General features: G+C 48.0%; 1 protein-coding gene across 7 annotated transcripts in view; it reads left to right on the forward strand.

The window, feature by feature from the left end:
- The window catches only part of MGLL (monoglyceride lipase), a 107,475-nt gene extending 95,330 nt beyond the window's left edge, over positions 1-12,145 (forward strand). For all 7 annotated transcript variants that reach the window (XM_069028046.1, XM_069028048.1, XM_069028047.1 and 4 more), the window contains 3 exons: positions 1,440-1,529; positions 7,211-7,426; positions 8,396-12,145. In XM_069028046.1, coding sequence (XP_068884147.1) covers positions 1,440-1,529; positions 7,211-7,426; positions 8,396-8,521 — 432 coding nt within the window. In that variant the 3' untranslated portion in view covers positions 8,522-12,145. The remainder of the gene's footprint in view (positions 1-1,439; positions 1,530-7,210; positions 7,427-8,395) is intronic.
- Positions 12,146-17,721: the final 5,576 nt, after the last annotated feature.

A 17,721-nucleotide genomic window follows, 5' to 3' on the forward strand; every position in this document is an offset into this window, starting at 1 on the left:
TACACAATATTCTCTCTTTACCTTTTGTGCTTTCCATTTTGCTGATCTATTTCTTTCCAACCTGACTGGACATCATGTTGCTCACTGTCTTTCAGCCTGAATCTACACCCAGTAGCACTGCAAAGGACTTTTCCTAAGGTATACTCAAACTGGGAGAAAGTACTATGTTAAAACCTCTTCTTTTTTTTGCTTTATTCTGTCCAGTTTAGCAGAGATGACAGTCAGGTTCAGAGTCCATAATCCTGCCTAGGATACATGAAGGTGCATAGCTCAAATCATCACTGCTTGGAGTCAACATGAAATGAAGAAAACCCCATTCCTGCTTGGATCACCATAAGCTCATACCTGCGTTGTTGTCTAGTAAAACTTAATTTTTTGCTGACACAATGTCATAGCCAGTGAGGGGCTCAGTATTCTGCTAGACAGTGACACTGGTTCCTACTCATATCTACCCCAAGGTATACACATGTTCCCAAAGCTGCTGTGAGTCTTTACTGCTTTTCACTCCTGGATGACTTTGACTTCAACTTTGTGTTATTCCTCTAATATAATAATTAATCTGTTATGTGTCATCTGTGATCTGAAGTGCCAGGGAGTGCTTCAGAAGGGATTAGGTATCTGCAGAAACAGAGGGCGCAGGGGACAGCCTACCTGCAAGTGCTAGCTGTGAACACCACAGGGCCATAAAACAGACCAATGAACACTAACTGTGTATTTTCTGACTTAAGTGGTGATCACTTAATTATAGGCAGCTATCAAAGATCAGAGCAGAACCCTGGTATCAACGTGCTTGTAGTGCTATTGAAATGAAAGATGTTACCCTTTCTTCTGCCAGCAGTTTCCAGCCTGGGCTGCTCAATGCTTTTGTGTGTTGTTCCCAGGAGACGTGTGAGCAATGGATTCCCTTAGCCAATGCATGCACACTTGGCTGTTGTTTATTTACAGGTTCCCTGGAGAATATGCTTATCAAAACGAGTGCAGCCTAGGCAACTACTGCAAATGGCACCCAACATCACTTATGCACTGCAGCCTGAAATCTGAGCTGTGGCAGCAAGGAAAGGGTGATAAAAAACCAAAAACCAGCCCTCCAAGAGTTGGAAATGACCTTTTTCTATCAAAGTGCTTAACTGAGGCCTTTTCATAAATTAACCTAAGAATGAGGAAAAGGCACAGTACAATGAAGTTGTGCTGTTGCATGTGGATGGACAGCTGACGGCATTTCAGTCTAGCACACCCACTCCCTGCTCCCAGGAGCAGTTTAAACACTTTCCTTGTTAAGATAAATGTTTTAAATATAGGACAGATCTTTCTCCAGAGTTAGCTGACAATTCTCAACTATTTAACTCCTGTGCTGACTTCCATCAGCTCAGGATTTGGGCTTCTACGTTCCTTCTCTTCCTCTAACTGACTCTTTGACTGCTTCCTTTCCTCTCCCACAGGTTTTTGCAGCGAAAGTGCTCAACTTTGTGCTCCCAAACCTGTCCCTGGGATCGATAGATCCAAATGCAATTTCCCGGAACAAGAAAGAGGTGAGAACCTTAATGCCATTTGAAGTCACTGCATAGCTGGTATCTCATCCCAGTCCCACCATTTCTCTTTTAAAAAAACCCACAAGTGTTTTTCTAAATCAGGAGGGCAAAAATCTGTGCTGCTGTAGAAAGGTGACATATCTCTGACACCAGTGGAACTGACTGCACACAGAAGACTCTGGGAAACCAGCTGTTCCTCCCTGGGGTGTGCCTCACACCTGCAGCTGCTCTGGGTACCAGACATGACAGAGGGCTATGGGTGCAGTGAGAAGCAGAGCAGCAAAACCCAACTCAGGGTGCAAACACACTGCTAAAGTCAGCTTTTCCACCCCTGCTCTTTGCAGTGAAATCATGCAAAACCCTACAGTCCTGGGGATTTGTTTTCCAGCTTCCAAACCAGGATCACATTGTGCCAGATGCATTCAAGCAGAGGAAAAGAGCGTGCTTGACCCAAAGAACTTGTTACAAGGTCTCCTGGATCACACTCTGATGCTGCTACAGCCTTTCCAAACAAATGGTATATTCATGCTGCACCCAAGGATAATACTTAAAGGAGCTGCAATTGAAGCAGCTGTTGCAACAACGCAGCTCCAGCCTCACCACTGTGGCTGTGCGTGGAACTGCCCTGGGGTTGAGTTTTTATAGTGCCACAATAGCCTGGGACTCGTCTCCCATTCCCACTCCCTCATGGTAATAACTGTGTCAGCCTATTCATGCCATCACTGCAAAAACAGGTGTCACTGCAACTGCTGCAACACCACCTAATGAGGGGGTTTCCTTCTCGCTGTTGTGGGAGGAGTGAAAGGAGACAGTCACAAACCGTAAGTGAATGAAGGTGCTTAGGCTGGACCCAGAACTCGGTGCATTTCAGAGAGCAACTTGAATTATAGAAAATAGCACTCAAGGATGTCTCAAGAGCTTTGCTGGTGCAGTGGTCCCTTGTTCCTGTGCTCCCACGCCAGTTCCCATCTCACTGACAGATGCTGTAATTTTCCCTGCTGTTCATCAATGGCTCATACCTTAGCTAGGAGTTAATGAATTGCCTTTCCCTGGGAAGGCAGCTCGACCAGCATTAGAATGGGAGCTCAAAGGACTAGGGGCAAAGATCTGTGTGAGTGGAGTGCATCCAGCCTTGGCATATCCCACATCTTTGGCTCACCTATTCAGAAAACTGGAAAGCAAAGAGTCTCCCAGAATAGCCTCAAGGCTCAGGGTTGTTTCTTGGCACTGCCAGAGGGGGTTTTGTTCCAGTGACTTTCAGTTCACTTATCTGTGAAGAGAGCATAAAATTTCACTGTGTTGGAGGTGGAAAGATCCGAGGAGCTGAGGAAAAGACAGGACTAGCATGGAGCGAGATCATGTGCATCCACTGATGTACTGTGTGACATATGCTCAAAAGTACCATATGAGGCTGCACAAAATATATGCTTGGGAAGAAGGCTGACTCCAATCTAGCTGTAGAAACCCATTCTTAATTACATTCAGCTGCCATAACTTGTTGCATATAATTCAGAGAAAAGTTTAAATTAGACAATCAGTTCACTAAAATGACACAGAGGAAATTTTTCACATCTACATTTGTATTTAGAGGATAAAAGCAGTCAGTGCTCTGGGGGAGGAGAGGAACTGGAGAGCTTTATTCCCTACCTGAAGAGTGAGCGTGGCTGCGACGTGTGGGTCTGTGCCTGCTTCTGCACTGATTTGTTATGTGATACCTGAACCCTGCTGCAGCTGCATTAAAGGATGTTTAAAATTTAAAACATTTAAGGATGCTTTTAAATATACCTCCAAGAGCTGGATCCTCTGCTGGAAGATGCTATTGCTGCACTCAATAGCTTTGTAGGAGAAAAGTGATGACGTGGGGACATCCTGAATAATAATACAGTTAGGGAAGTGTCAGAGAGCTCCTGAAATTGGTGCACAGTATTGACTGAGCACTTCCGTGTTGCAGTGATGTTGGGAATCACCACAGCAACCACTGGACATACTTTATAATAAATGCTATTGTGTTGTCTTTCTAACCACGTATTTGCTGCTGCTTCATCTGCTCTGTCATTCTTCAAGTCTCTAAAGCTTCCTTGGAACATTGCTTTTCCTCTGCCCTTTCCATGAAGCAAGGGAGAGCCTTTTGCAGTGGATAAAGGTGTAGGTCTGCTTCATTAGAGCCTGGCTACAATGGAGAGGTCTTCCAAATGAGACAACCACCCCCTGTGTGCTGTGCTGCCTTCTCACCTGTAGTGAGCACTGCTGACATAGCAGCTGGGTAGTGATGTAAAGTGCTTTCCTGACCCCCTTCAAACACCAGGATTTGAGGCTCCAGGCCCTTACTGAAGATAAGACAGCATTTAGGTCCTCTGGCTGCCTCTAAGCACACCCCACCCTCCTTTTGGATTCAGGACGCTCAGATTTAAAGCACACAATGTGCTGGAAACATCCATTATTTATATGTTACACATACTCTCCTGCCAGACCAGCTTTCTATTCGCTAGAAACATTTTTGGGACAACATCCAAGAATTTTCTAATGAGTTTGTGTTCCCAGAAAGCTGTCTTCAGGGTGTAGGGACTGAAACACGGAATGATATAGAGATGTTTGTTTGATGTTTCCTGTATCAAACACAAGAGAGACAAAAGAGAGCAAGAAGCAACCTTAAAACCAGTCCTGTTATTCCAAGGAGGAATGACTTCACAGTGGCAGGAACCTCTTTACCCCACTAGTCTTTGTTAGCTGCTGTTGACTTAGTGGAATGGTGCCCCTGACTTTAGCCTTGTTCCTGCCCAGTCCACATAGGATGAGGCTGCAAGAGGAGATGCAGACCTCTAAACAGGGCAGTGTGATGCAGCAAGCTCATGGTTGCTTCTGTCTTAGAATTACATAAAGATAAAAAGAGCTGTTGTGAGAGACCCTGGAGAGACTTTGCCTGACTGTGTCTGGAAGCAGTCACAGGCTCTCCTGGGATCACCTTCTGTTCTTGCTCCCTGTCTCAGAGTTTGGTGCAGCAACAACAGCTTTGGGCTTGCAGGGTTTACAGATTGTAGCCTGCAGAATATAAAGCCCATTCCCTGTCTTTCCTCCTTCCCCAGAGAGCTGCTGCTTGGCACTCACCCCATGCACTGAGCATTAACTCTGACAAGGATTCCTGTTCATTGACTGGGAACAGGATACAGCCCCTGCAGTTCTGATCATTCTGGGTTGGAAATGGGTTATTATTATTTTTTCTCCTGCCATCATCTACACAAAAATATTTGTTGGCTGCTCAGTAACTAAAAAACCCCCATTCTTTCAGACAACAAGAGAAAGAAAGAAACCCATTAGGTCATTCTACTAGCATTTATATGGCTGGGGAGGGGGCCACCTCACATGAATTCATCAGCACTGTTTTACTCCATGGGAAGGGACCTTCTGTCAATCCATCCACCCATCCCTCCTGAATCCCCTCTGAAAATTCTCTTATATATTGCATTCAATTAAAAAAAAACCCCAAACCCACCAACCTAAAAAATAATAAAGTCCACCCATCTCAGAGCTGTGTTGCTTTAGCACAGTGCTGTGACATAGGTCCAGATTAAGCTGAAGCCAGTTGCTAAGTAGTCAATGCAACACCGTGGTTTTGCCCAAAAAGTTGATGAAAAGTCACCATGTTTGGCTGAGAGTATCAGGGTAGACCCAGCTGCCAACAGGAGAGTGAGCTGCACCCCACCAGGTGCTTGGTGTTCTGGAAGTCGAAGCTGAACGTTTTCCATGAGCACATTGACAATTCCTTCCAAACACAGGCGGCTTCTCGCCCTGTTTGAAGGACTTTGGAAAGCAGGGAAGGTACAGCTGAACAGGTAGGGGATGAAGATGCAGATGGAGGTTTCTGCACCAACAAGCTGGTTGGGCACTGGGATGGTCCATGCAGAGCCAAAAGGACTGTGTGCTGTTCACCCTCTGCTTCCCAGGGCCATTAGCAGGAGCAGAGGGTGTTCAGCATGTCTCAATGTCTTAACCACAGTCTCATCTTTGCAGTTGCCTCTTACGAGCGGTTTTCCAGACCCTCAGCAAGCACTTGCCTCTTTGAAAGGGAGATACCATGTGTAATACCCTAATATGATGAGCTGTGATGATTATCTTTGTCTCCCTGCCAAAAATTACCCCTCACTTCAGAGTAGCCATGATCTTGCACAGACACCAAATGGCCTTAATCAAATCCTAGAAATATCCACCACATCCAAGGATCCCTAAATGAGTTCTATGGTAACTTAAATTTTTTTGGTTCAACTCTAACACAAGGTACAGCTGTCCCTCCCTGGACCATCCTTAGTACTGGGGGCTGGGCCTGAAGGGTGTCAGTCACTAATAGTGCCAAATTGACTCCCATGTCTTCCTCTTGCTGCACATAGGAACCATGGATTCAAGCAGTGGGAGATGGTAGGGACTGGAAGCAAGAGAGTGATGGGGAAAGGCTTGTGAGCACCAGGGTGCCTCACTGCCCCCTCCTTTTCCAGTGCTTTGTGCTCCAGCACATTTGAGATGACAACAGGGGAAACTGGCTTCAAACGCTCTGGCAAGTAAATGCATCCAGATGGGAAAGCCCCACCATGTACTGTTCTGTCACCCTGAGAATCTCATCTCACGGGGAATTGAAGGCAGAATTCACCCCAAAACCTTTCTGTCCAGACTGTCCTACAGAGCCTGCCTGTGCCTACACCTACATATGGCCACATGTCCTTGGGTGGCCTGTTGGGTCACCTCCTACCCATGGTCTCCTCGGGGCAGGCATGGGCAGAAGCAAAAGGACCTCAAAATGCCTCCAAGGTAGAACTTGAACAGACCCCACTGCCTGTGAGGAGAGGAGGAGACTGTTTTCAGCGAACCTATAAATAACCATAATTTCTATAAACATCTGCCAGGGTTGGGAGAAACTGGAGGCTGTGCCAGAGAGCAGCCCATAATCAAAGCATTCTGGCAAATACTGCGATGGTGGGGGCTGTGTGGGCCGTCTCCACTTAGAGTATACAAATATTTACTGTAGATTTGCCTGCTGCAGTAACTACTCCTTCCTAGCAACTTTCTGCACCAGCTCTTGTGCATTTTTATCCCCTCACAGTCTGGCTGAACAAGTTGTTCACTGTTTTTTTTTGACTACCACCTAACGCCATTACTTGCTGCCTTGTGCACCACACTTTGCAGCCAGAGATGAGCCCCTGGCTTTGCAGTCACCTGTGTCAGTTGTCTGTAGGTGTAGGCCATGGTCTCCACCCCCAGATAGGGAAGAACATTTGAGCCCTCAGCAGAGAGGATAATGGCCTGAAGAACATCAGCTTTCAAATAACACAGTCTGAAGGACCCTCTGTAGAAGAGATATCACATTGGAATGACAGAAGGGCACAGCAGAGGAAAAAAAATGCAGGCAGGTGCCCCCGTGGGAATGGTCTTTATCCATCACTGGTTGTTCCCCTGCAGGAGAAAATTTTCTAGTGGTGTAAGAGAGAAACACACAGCAAAGAGCACGTCAGGTTGTGTGAGCAGTGCTGGGAAGCCACAGTACCTCAGCCTTGACTCTGATGGCAGGATGTCCTGAGAGAGCAGGAAATGACTGTGCAAGCCAAGGGAAGAGGCTCTTCTCTGCCAGGCTGATCTGCTTTTTCTCATCTTCATGAAATATTGCTAATCTTAAATTAACTCTTTCTTCCTGCCAGATGGAGTCTTACACATCTGATCCCTTGGTCTACCACGGTGGCATGAAGGTCTCCTTTGTCATCCAGCTGATGAATGCCATTGCCAGAATTGAACGAGCCCTGCCCAAGCTGACTTTGCCCATCCTGGTGCTACACGGCTCTTCCGACAAGCTCTGCGATATCAGGGGCTCCTATTTACTGATGGACACAGTGCAGAGTCAGGACAAAACCCTCAAGGTCATCTTGCTTTCTTGATTGTTAGGAGATTATGCTGTCAGTGTTGGCCTGAGCATGAGTGACTGGGAGGGGTAGGGAGCCTGCTGACCTCCAGAGAGCTGGAGGCAAAGAGAGCTGATGGATTGGTGAGGCTGGGCAGGTGACAGCCCCTTTGACCAGGAGGTAGCCCAAGCTCAGCCCTCCCTGGCCTTTCAGCAGCTACAGCCAGGCTGGGGGCAGGGGGTGGTGGGCGATCTCCAGGCCTGCCCCTGTGCTGGCTGTGTACCTAGAGGGTGTCTTGGACATGAAGCAGCTCGGTGTAGAAGTAGAGCAAGGCTCATAAGCAGGTAAAGTGTTGACCCTAAAAGCTCTTCTGAACAATGCCAACTGTGTGAGCACCAGCCTTACCTCATGTTCCAGTGTGTAAAGGTGCAGGGAGGTCTTTCCAAAATGCTGGACAACAAAAGCAACTTCACATCTGCTCATTTTGAGAGAACCACAGCTGATTAACCAATTGTTAGCACATGAATAAACCTGAAAGAGAGACAGGGAGACCAAGGGAAAGCTTTTGTCACTGGAAAAATAACTGGATAGTCTGAGCATAAAAGGAGTAAAAGTGCACAAGGCACGATGGGAACATCCCCCATTGTCCTTTACACTCCAAGGGCATGATAAGTATTTCCTCCTCCTTAGTGGGAGAAGAAGCAAGAAATGGATGGGGCTGGGACATGCATTATGTTCCTAAAGAGCAGCAGGGTGCTCTGGTACTCACAGGCTGCAATGCCAACACCTTCCCGCTTGTCGAGGGCCAGCACCACCAGTGGCATCTCCTTGATTTCATAACCTGCTACATCTCAGAAAAAAGCTGACAAGTTGTGGGCAGGATGTGTTGTCGACACCTGTGGGTGTCGACAAGAGGGGACCGAAGTTTGTTTTGTTCATGCAGATTTATTTTTTCTGTGCTCATCTCTACTCTCTCCCTGGTTGCAGGTGTATGAGGAAGCCTATCATGCCCTCCACAAAGAGCTGCCCGAGGTCTCTACCTCTGTCTTCACAGAAATACTGACATGGATTGGCCAGAAGGTCTCAGCAGCTGGGGAAACCAGCCATACTTAAGAGCAATTGCATTTGCAGCTCTTACTGGGGTTTTCTGGGAATAGATGTTTTTTCTTGTTAGAAATCTCTTGGAGAATGATCTAACATGGAGGGATTCTTGGGGTATTTTATCACGCACAGCATAAGGGAGGGTGGGGGAAGAGGCACAGGGTGGGGCATTATTTGCTGATGTAAATGGCCATTGCCCTAATCTGGAGAAGAATTCATAGCTGTGGGATGCTCCTCACCCAAACTTTCCCCATGGCTTCTCCTTCTCTGCTTTTGCTGGGGTGACAGGAGTGTGTTTATACTGCAATAATTATTGATATGTAAAAGAAATCAGTATCTTCCACTTCATGGTTTTGATGCCAGGTGCGTCCCTTGTCCCCACCATCCAGTACCTTAAAAACCCTGGTCCTCAAGAGGAGAGCACTAACAAAGGTGCTGGGTGATGAGGAGAGGCTAAAGATGGAGCTGACAGCTCCTGGAGGGTGAAAGGCTGATTTCCAAGATCAGACCCCTTTGGATACTACCTTTTTAAGCAGACCAGGCCAGGGGAGAGTATAGAGATGCCTCCCCAGCCGCCCTGCACGTCCTCTGCGAGTTTGCACTCGGGGAAAGCATGTTGAACAGTGCTTTGATTTTCATCATCAGAGCAGGATCCCAGAGGGAAGAGCAGGAATGTGGAATCAAACCCACTTAGCACATTAAATTCCCATGCTTTTCCCTATGTCAAACCCCATCTCCTCTGCAAGATGAACTATTCTGTAAATATTCCTAGGGACAGGGTTTTTTCCTTCCTTCCTTTTTTTTTTTCCTACTCTCCTTTTTTTTTTTTCTTCTTTTGGAATTAATCACTTGTGCTACTGAAACTGAAAAAGCAAAGTCAAAGTTATAAAAGAATATAGTAATATAATATATGATGTATATAGAAGTGGCTGGAAGCTGGGAAAGAAATGGGAGGAGAGTGAAGAAGGAGTTAATCATTCCTTCTCTTGGCAAGGAACAATGTTGTCCTACCAGGATCCGGTCCTCTCACCATAACTTTACAGTCATAATCTGTTGTTTTCCTTCATCAGTTGGAAAATATCCTGAAAATAATGCTAGAGAGAAGTGCAGAGCATCTGGTGGGTGGGGAGTAGCAGTGGGCGTCCTCATGGTCCACTGGTTTAGCAGGAGACCCACAGCATGAGCAGAGGTCCTGTCCAAGCTCATCCCAGTGTCCTCCTAATCAGCACTGGGGTAGATCACTGAGGGGCTGAGCTCAGCTCTTTAGGATATGTGGGGAGTTGAAGGCAGAGTGTGGGGTGTGATCATCCATCCAACCCCTACCTTGCTGTACTGGGGCATCCACAGACCCTGCTGTACAAGCTTCTGTGGAGGAGCTTGTGGACTGGGCCTGTGGCTCAAGTAAGCCAAATCCTAGAGCTGCCTGAGTTTCTGCTAGCAGCAGAGTGAGAGGAAAGAGTTTAGACCCTGGATTAGAGCAGAGACATTGTACTGACACAGTAAAAGCTGCACAGTGATGACAGAGTGGCTGTGCAGGCCGATTTATCCAGCGTGATGGCCCTCAGCATGAATATACTTCTTGGCACTACCCAAAGGGACAGGGTTTAACCTGCACTTCTCCCTCTGGTTTTGCAAGAAAAGAATGCATATGTTGCACTATGAGAGAGTGGAGCATGTCCCCCAGTGACAAACCAGTCCTTACTGCCTTCCCTGCAGCAGCAAGAAACATTGCTTGTGTCTTGAGCTGCTGTCACCAGGGCTGGATCCCTCCTGTGACAGTCAGGGGGGTCACCCACCTCTTTTCCCTTTGGAAGCAGTTCTGGCAAGGTTCAGGAAAGGGACCTCTGTGCAATAACAGTCAGAATCAGGGCTCAGACCCATTCAGTCCCAGCAGCATGGATGGATGAAAGATGTGTGGATGCAGGTTGTGTCCTTCTAGTTGCCCTAAGGGGCCCAAGTCAGGGAAGATCTTTTATACAGGTTGATCCAGGCACTTTGGCATTTGTATTTTCTTGCCTCTAAAGAGAGGAACAAGCTGTAGTTCTCCCAGCAACGCCAGCTTTTTATTGAAATATTATTCCAGTGCAATCAGCTGTTCTCAGCAGCCCCTGCGATTTAATCCTCTGGTGACACTTAACTCTGGGAAGGAGCAATGCACAGGTCACCTGCTTTCCATCCTCCAGCAGCCTGTCTTGAGGTAACTTCTTTTGCCTGAGCAAGCTCCCTCCTGGCCAGATGCTGCTAGAGAAAGACAGCAAGAAGAGAAACACTATAGCAGTGATAAATCTCACCTGCTTCTTCAACTGGAAGGGGAAACAAGTGGGTGTAATCCAGAGGTGACAGACATTGCGGGGGTAGTAGCAAGATAATGACTTAAGGATAGGATTTTTGAAAGCACTTTTCTTGAGGAAGTCAGGAGGAGTAAATCAATGCCCACATTCTTTACATCCCTTCCAAACTGACAAGCACTTTGCAGGAGGGGAGAGGGAAGTGACCCTTCAGCAGAAAGGTCAGAGCCCGTCTGCTCCCTCCAACCTGGCTTCAGGCAGAGGAAAGTCCGTTGTCAGTGCCTTTGCTAAAATGTGTCCTTTCACCCAAGAAACATCCGCAGCTGAACAGAAATAAAGGGAAACAAATTACATTCATCTGGGGAAGACTTGTCCTTCTGTCTATAGCTAAGCTCAGCAGTGGTACATGGCCTGGGGAGGCTGTGTTCGAAAAAAAGGTTAACAAACCAAACCTACGAAGAACAACAACAAAAAAAAAGCCAAGCAACCCCAAAGCCATGGCACAGCAGCAGTTTTCTGAAGAGTTACCTTCTGAGGCAATTAACACAGGGAAACCTATCCAAAAGAAGCCAGACACTGCCTGCGCTGACCCCACACACCCCTGGGCTGGCTGCCGAGCAGAGAGGGGCCACAGCTCCTTGGCAGGTGGGGAAATGAGTGCAGAGGGAAGGAGCCAGGAACAAATCAGCGTGGGCCAGGTGAGACACTGATGTGCACATTTCAGCTCTCACCGCTGTTGCTGATCCCTTCCCCTGCCTGTAAGCTCCTTTATACTGACCCAGTTAGGTTTCACCAAGCCCCGGAGGAATTCTTCCTTGGCTGACCAGATTAGCAATGAGCAGAGCAGCTGCTGAGGAAAATGTAATTACACTCTATTTCCAACTGGCAGGTACCACTTGCAGGGAGCACAGCCAGCCTTATGAATGTTGCTGTGCGGAGCCGCACCAGAGTCTGGTCTGCCTTGGAGAATAGGTGGCACTCGTGACTGAGCAATAGCAACGTGTAACTACTGTATATATCACCACCTGTAGCACTGAGAGGCCATTCCCCACTGCCTAACCCATAATGTTTTCTATATAGCCTGTCCTTTTTATACCACTCACCTTAGCACACTGCCAGCACAAATCCATTGGGATCACATTTCCTTTTACAAGTAACTCCTGAGGTTGTCTCTCTTGTTCTGTTGTGTTCCAGTTCAATAAAATACATTTATATATATATATACATATATAAAAACATATATACATACACATGTATTTTCAGTGGAAAAACCATATACAAGTTTAGGATTCTTAAAGGAATACAATGTATATTGCAACTAATAATAAAGTTATGTTTTCTGAACGAAGCGTGTCTGAGGGAATCATTGGCGACCATTCCAAAGGGCTTCCCACACCCCAGGTTAAACAACAGTGTGGAGCTGGTGGAGGGTATGCAATAACAGGCAAACTCAGCCTGCTTCAACACCTGATTCCCATGCTTCTACAAGCCCATTAAAACATGATGTTGGTCCTGAACTAAACCCAATTCCAACAGGAAGCATCTGCACCGTGGCCAGGAGCAACTGCTGATTAAATACCACATTTTGTCCCCAGCTGTGACTGCAGATCAGGCTGGGGAGTCTTTAATGCTGTCAGCTCCCAGGCAGTGCCCAGATGCTGTAGGAGCTCCTGCTCCATTGAGACCCAGGGTTGGTGCTGTCAGAATGCCCCATGCTGCAGAAACGTCACCCCTACCCAGAGAGTGGGGCTGGGCCAAAGAGCAGCCACAAGGTCCCCTGCTGCTCTCCTCATGCACAGTTCAGGACAAGTCACTTCCTTGTATGGGCTCCCCAGCCACTAACACTCCAAAATAGATGACAACTGCTGCAGCAGGGGACAGACAGGACAGTATGCTCTCGTGCCAGCCCTCTGGCCAGAGTCATTAGCAGCACTAGACCCAACCTGCAACCTTCATCAATTCATTTCATCTTCCTTATGCCTCAAGTCACTAAATCAAGAGAATAATACTCTCCTTCTGCAGCCCTGTGCAGGCTCTGTGCCTGATCATACCCCAGCTCACCAGGTCAGGAGCTCTGGCCAAGGACTTTGATGCACGTCAACACAGATACAGGGCTGGGGCTTCTCACCAAGCCAGCAGGCACGCCATGCTAGTAAGGAGATCATTAGTAACAAGATTTGCTTTAATACTGGCAAGTCCACAGCTCTTTCTTCTGGTATTTTGGTGGTTTATTAAGCTCATTACAGTTTTGAGGGTCACTGGAGGGTGCAACACCACGGTGCTGGGACAGGGACCGAGCACAGGAGGGAGGGGACAGTCCTTCACAAGGCTGAGAGCAGCACCAGCACAAAGGAGCTTTTTGGCAGTGCACTTCCCCTGGTGTCACCACCTGATGCCTGGTGAGCTGTCACAGCCATAGGTGGCCTTCCTGTTTTTAGCCTGTGCTGCTACTCTGATCCTGCGAGTCTGCGGGAACCCTGAAGCTTCTGCCTTTTTCTCTTCCCTCAGCCTATGCTCAGCCTTGTGTTATCCAAGGCTGGCTCTGGGGGTTGCTACAAGGTGGGGATCAGCCAATGAATGGAAAAGCAGGAGCCAGAGCAGTGCCAGGGTGAGGGGGAGAGCTCCTTAGGAGTCCTTTCCAGTCACCGTGGCAGGGACAGACAGCCTGCTGCGTCACCATTGGGACACAAGAGGTGTCATATGCAGTCAGAGTGCAGCAGGGACCAGGCCTCTGTCAGACCTCTGGCATCACACAGCCCATCACCCAGACCAGGCTCAGGCACTGAGAGCAGGCAAAGGCTGCAGCTCCAGTGAGTGGTGAGGAATCTTAATTCAGATCTGCTCGGCACGTAACCCACAGTGCTTCACTTCCCCTTACTGCTGGTTAAGCATCAGAGGAAGGAGAAGTGGGGCTGCAACCAACTGCAGAGCTGCTGCTGGGGGTGAGCAGGGACTTGCACCTCTCCACCTACCACTGTCCCTGCCCAGCTTCAGGCAGAATTTCATCACAGGAAAAGGGAGATGGAGCTGAAGGGTTGTGCAGGTGCCACCACACCACCAGAGCCCACCGGTGCCACACACATGCTGCAGCCTGACCACCTGCCAACACCACTCCTGCTCGCCCAGGCTCTCAGAAGGGGGGATTTGATCAGTCATTTGCTCTTCCCTCCACATATCAGCATGAGTCTCCTTTGCACACAGAAACAGCATCAGGCTCTCCCAGCTTATCCATCTGGGATGCTCTCTTTCCCTGTCTGATGGGGAAGCTGCTGATGTGGAGCTGCCGCTCACCTTCCTGCTGCTCTCTAAACAGCTGCCTTATTAAGCAAAACCACCATGACTGTGAGCAAACACTGCAGAACCCACATCTCCCAACAGGCACAAGCCAAACAACTGGCCTTCCTGTGGCCACCACTGCTCAGCAGGGAGGGACACAGGATTAATTTCCTTTCCCTCCGGAGGAAACTCTTCAGTGTATGGAAACATTCCAGGAATTCAGATGAAAAACAATTCCTAAGAGATCAATTAAGAGTTTGGGTAGATCGTATGATATGTGCTATCCAAAGGAAACTTGGCGAAGAAAGCTACTTGGCCTGGGGGGGAACCGAGGGAGGGCAAGATGTCAAGCATGGAAAACACTTGTCTTCTAAGAAAACACACAGAGACAAGAATGGCAGAGGGGAAGGAATGCCAGCTCAGGGGCAAAGGACAAGGGGTACCTTGTCAGTTTAGGAAAGTCCATGACCAAAGGCAAGCAAACCTCTGCCAGAGCACAGTAAACCCTGGCATGAGACAGAGTCGTGGGAAAAGCTGGGCTTTCCAGCCCTCCCAAAGTCAGCAGCCTTTTTGTCAGCATCTTGTCTTCATTTACATAAAAAAACATCCAGTGGTAACACCAGCAAAGCTCTCTGCAGGCCGACAGTGAACCCTGGAGCAGGAGATATCCACATGGTAGAAATAAACAACTCTGGTTCTCCAGGAAAATTTAAAAAATCAGCTTTTCCCTCCGGCTGGACTGCAGGGTCAGCCTCATGCTGCAATGACAGCAGTGAGCCACCCTCCCTGTGGGCTGCACAGGGCAGCCCTTGTCTTCGTCACATCAAAAGCTTCCAGGGCTCACCCGTGCACTTTTAACACCAAGTCCTCTCCTCCCATGCTGAGCTTATGCACATCCCATGCTGAGGCTGCTCTGTGCCAAAACCCAGCCCGGGGGCACTTGTGTGACTGGCGAGTCCTGGACCCCCAGTAAAGGCCGGACTTTGCACACGAGCTTGATGTGCCCCCTCACTGCAGTACCACGAGCACTGTGGTCAGCAGAGCAAGAACTACTGGTCCCTTTTGTGCTTCCAGACTGGGAAGACTGTCGTTTAATTGCATGCCTGATTGGAAAAGGTCATAAAATCAGGAAACAAGAAATACCATCTCCCCTGCCCCAGGGAGAGAAGGAGCAGTCACCCCAGGAGCAGCACAGCCAGAGCCAGCACCTTGAACAGCTCTGAAGATGCTGTGCCCGACTGGCACTCACACCAAAAAAGCAGCACAGCAGGAAGCAACTCACCTGAAGCATTTTCAGCTTCTCAAGAGGAGCCTTTGGAAAAGGGAAGGAGATTGAACTTGCCACCAACAAACTTTTGAAACTCCTGGATAATTTTTAGTTTTAGATCCAGGGAGAAGGGGGATGGAAGGAGTTCTAGAGAGCAGATTGCTGGCTCCTGTTATGGAAGCAAGCTTAATAAAACTCATAGAAATATTGGTAGTTCTGCTATGCTGTGCCAAGAATGTGTTAGAATAAAACCTTCTGAGCAGAAGGGAGAGATACAATGTCAGCTTAGCCTTGATAGGAAAGATTAGCCTTCATCTCCTAAAGCACATCCCAAGGAGCAGTAACTAACACACTGGCTTGCCTTCCCCTCAGAGCAGGTCTCTGCCCAGCCTGCCTCATACAGCTCATCAGTGTCAGAGTCTTGTACAAATAGTACTGGGATAACCATGGCTTACAAAGAAGTGATAAAAGAATAAAGAGGGAGGCATTTTTCCTTACTGGAGTTTTAATGACATCACAGTGCAACACGGACCAGCTCAGTTTCCTCCACAGGAAAGCTACATCAAGTTATTTTGGACCAATCTACCCTACCCTCAGCCCATGAACAGAAGCATCTGGCCACACCACAGCACTCCCTTCATCTCCTTTTCCTAACCCAACATGCCAAAGCAGCAGCCTTGCCTTCTGCCATACCAGCAAACAGAGCAGGCAGACTGCTGCAGTCAGGAGCAAGCAGATCTCACTTTCCAGTCCTACTCTTTCCCTTTGATCTTGCTCTGCTGGTAACAGGAGGAGGGAGAGGAAAGCTCTCACACTCATTTTCAGAGCTTATTTTGGGAACTGGCAGTGAGACCCTTGGGACCGGAGCTAGTTGTTTGCATGGTACTGCTTCTCTTCCAAGGCTTTCTTTAATCTGCTGAAATGCCCTTCAAATCTTGCCCTGCACTTGTAGGCTTACAAAGTTAACCACAACTATGAAAAGCAAAGGGCATGTACGTGCTCATTCCCTTTTTCCCAGCTGCTGGTCACATCTAAGCTTGAAGTTCATAGCTTAACCTTGGTTTAAGGATCTGCATGTCCACGGCTGCACCCAAATGTGGCTGCTGTTCCCTAATTAATTCCCCTTTCACTTCAGATATTGCCAATAACCCACCTCCAGTTTCCACCCTAAGGCCCTTGAAACCATTTGCAGCCTAAAAAAGGGTTCTCTTTGTCCTTTTACCTCAGCACTTCCTCAAGGCAGGCAGCAACCCCAGCAGAGCCAGCACCTTTATTCAAAACAGGCCCCGGCTTTGATAAATGGTTTGCTGGTGTGGCCTCTTTCATCTTAATAAATTTGTTATGTCAAATCTGTTTTAGCTTAGAAGGTAAAACAAAAACCTGCTCCTCAGCACACCCACCCCCTGTGAGCAGAGAACCAAGCCAAGCCATGGTTTCCCATCACCACCTCTAGCCAGGATCACTCATCCCTGGGAGCTGAGCACAGACATTCCAGCCCCCAAGCCTGTGATGGGCTTTGCCAGGCTGCTCACAGCAAGAGGAAAACAGTGTCACCCTGAGCAGACGAGTCTGTCAGCGCACAGCGACTGCGAGCGGCTACGTGGGAAGTGCCGTCTCCAGTTTGACCATGACTGTAGAACATGAACAGCTCAAGCCTCTTGCAGACTCATCCTTTACTCCAGGCTCTCCCAGCACAATGCTGCTCCTCATGTGCACCATTCGGTGAGTTCCAAGAACCTGATTAAGCCTTGAACTTTTCCAAGCCCTTCTTTCAACAGCATTAGTCATCTGGATGTTATTAGTATCTCCTCTCCAAAACTTGCATGTTCCTACACAGAGCAACAGGGACAAGATCAATGCTCGCTCCCTGGATGCCAGTCACGCTAAGAAGTCAACAGGGTCTGCACAGACAGCTCAGCTATTGCCTTTACCTAAACAATTGTAGCCACCCAGGCATACAAGAAAGCAGACAAAAAAAACAAGTGTCCATGTCCTCAGAGAGGAAGGACTGCCCAGACACTTCAGCAGAGTCACAGTTTTGGAGAAAACACAGGCTTCCAACTCCAGGAGTGCACTGAACAAGTCAGAGTAGTTAACCATAAAGGCTGAAAAATCTCCATCCTTAGATATAATGGACAGTCAGCAATGAGAGAGGCACAACATGAAAAGGACAAAGGGAAAGACAACTGAGCTGTTAGCAACAGCCCAGACACAAACATCACCTCCCTGACACACAACCATGGCAGTGAGCAAGCCTGTGCCACAGTGCTGCTAAGGAAAGGGAATAATCCTCAGAAAAAGGAGACAGTAAAAACAACTTAGTGCTTTACTCACCTGTTCTGTCAGGACTGTACAAACTGCTTGGAAGCCAGGCAGTGCAG

This window comes from Aphelocoma coerulescens, chromosome 12 (assembly GCF_041296385.1).
Source record: "Aphelocoma coerulescens isolate FSJ_1873_10779 chromosome 12, UR_Acoe_1.0, whole genome shotgun sequence".
Classification (NCBI taxonomy): Eukaryota; Metazoa; Chordata; class Aves; order Passeriformes; family Corvidae; genus Aphelocoma; species Aphelocoma coerulescens.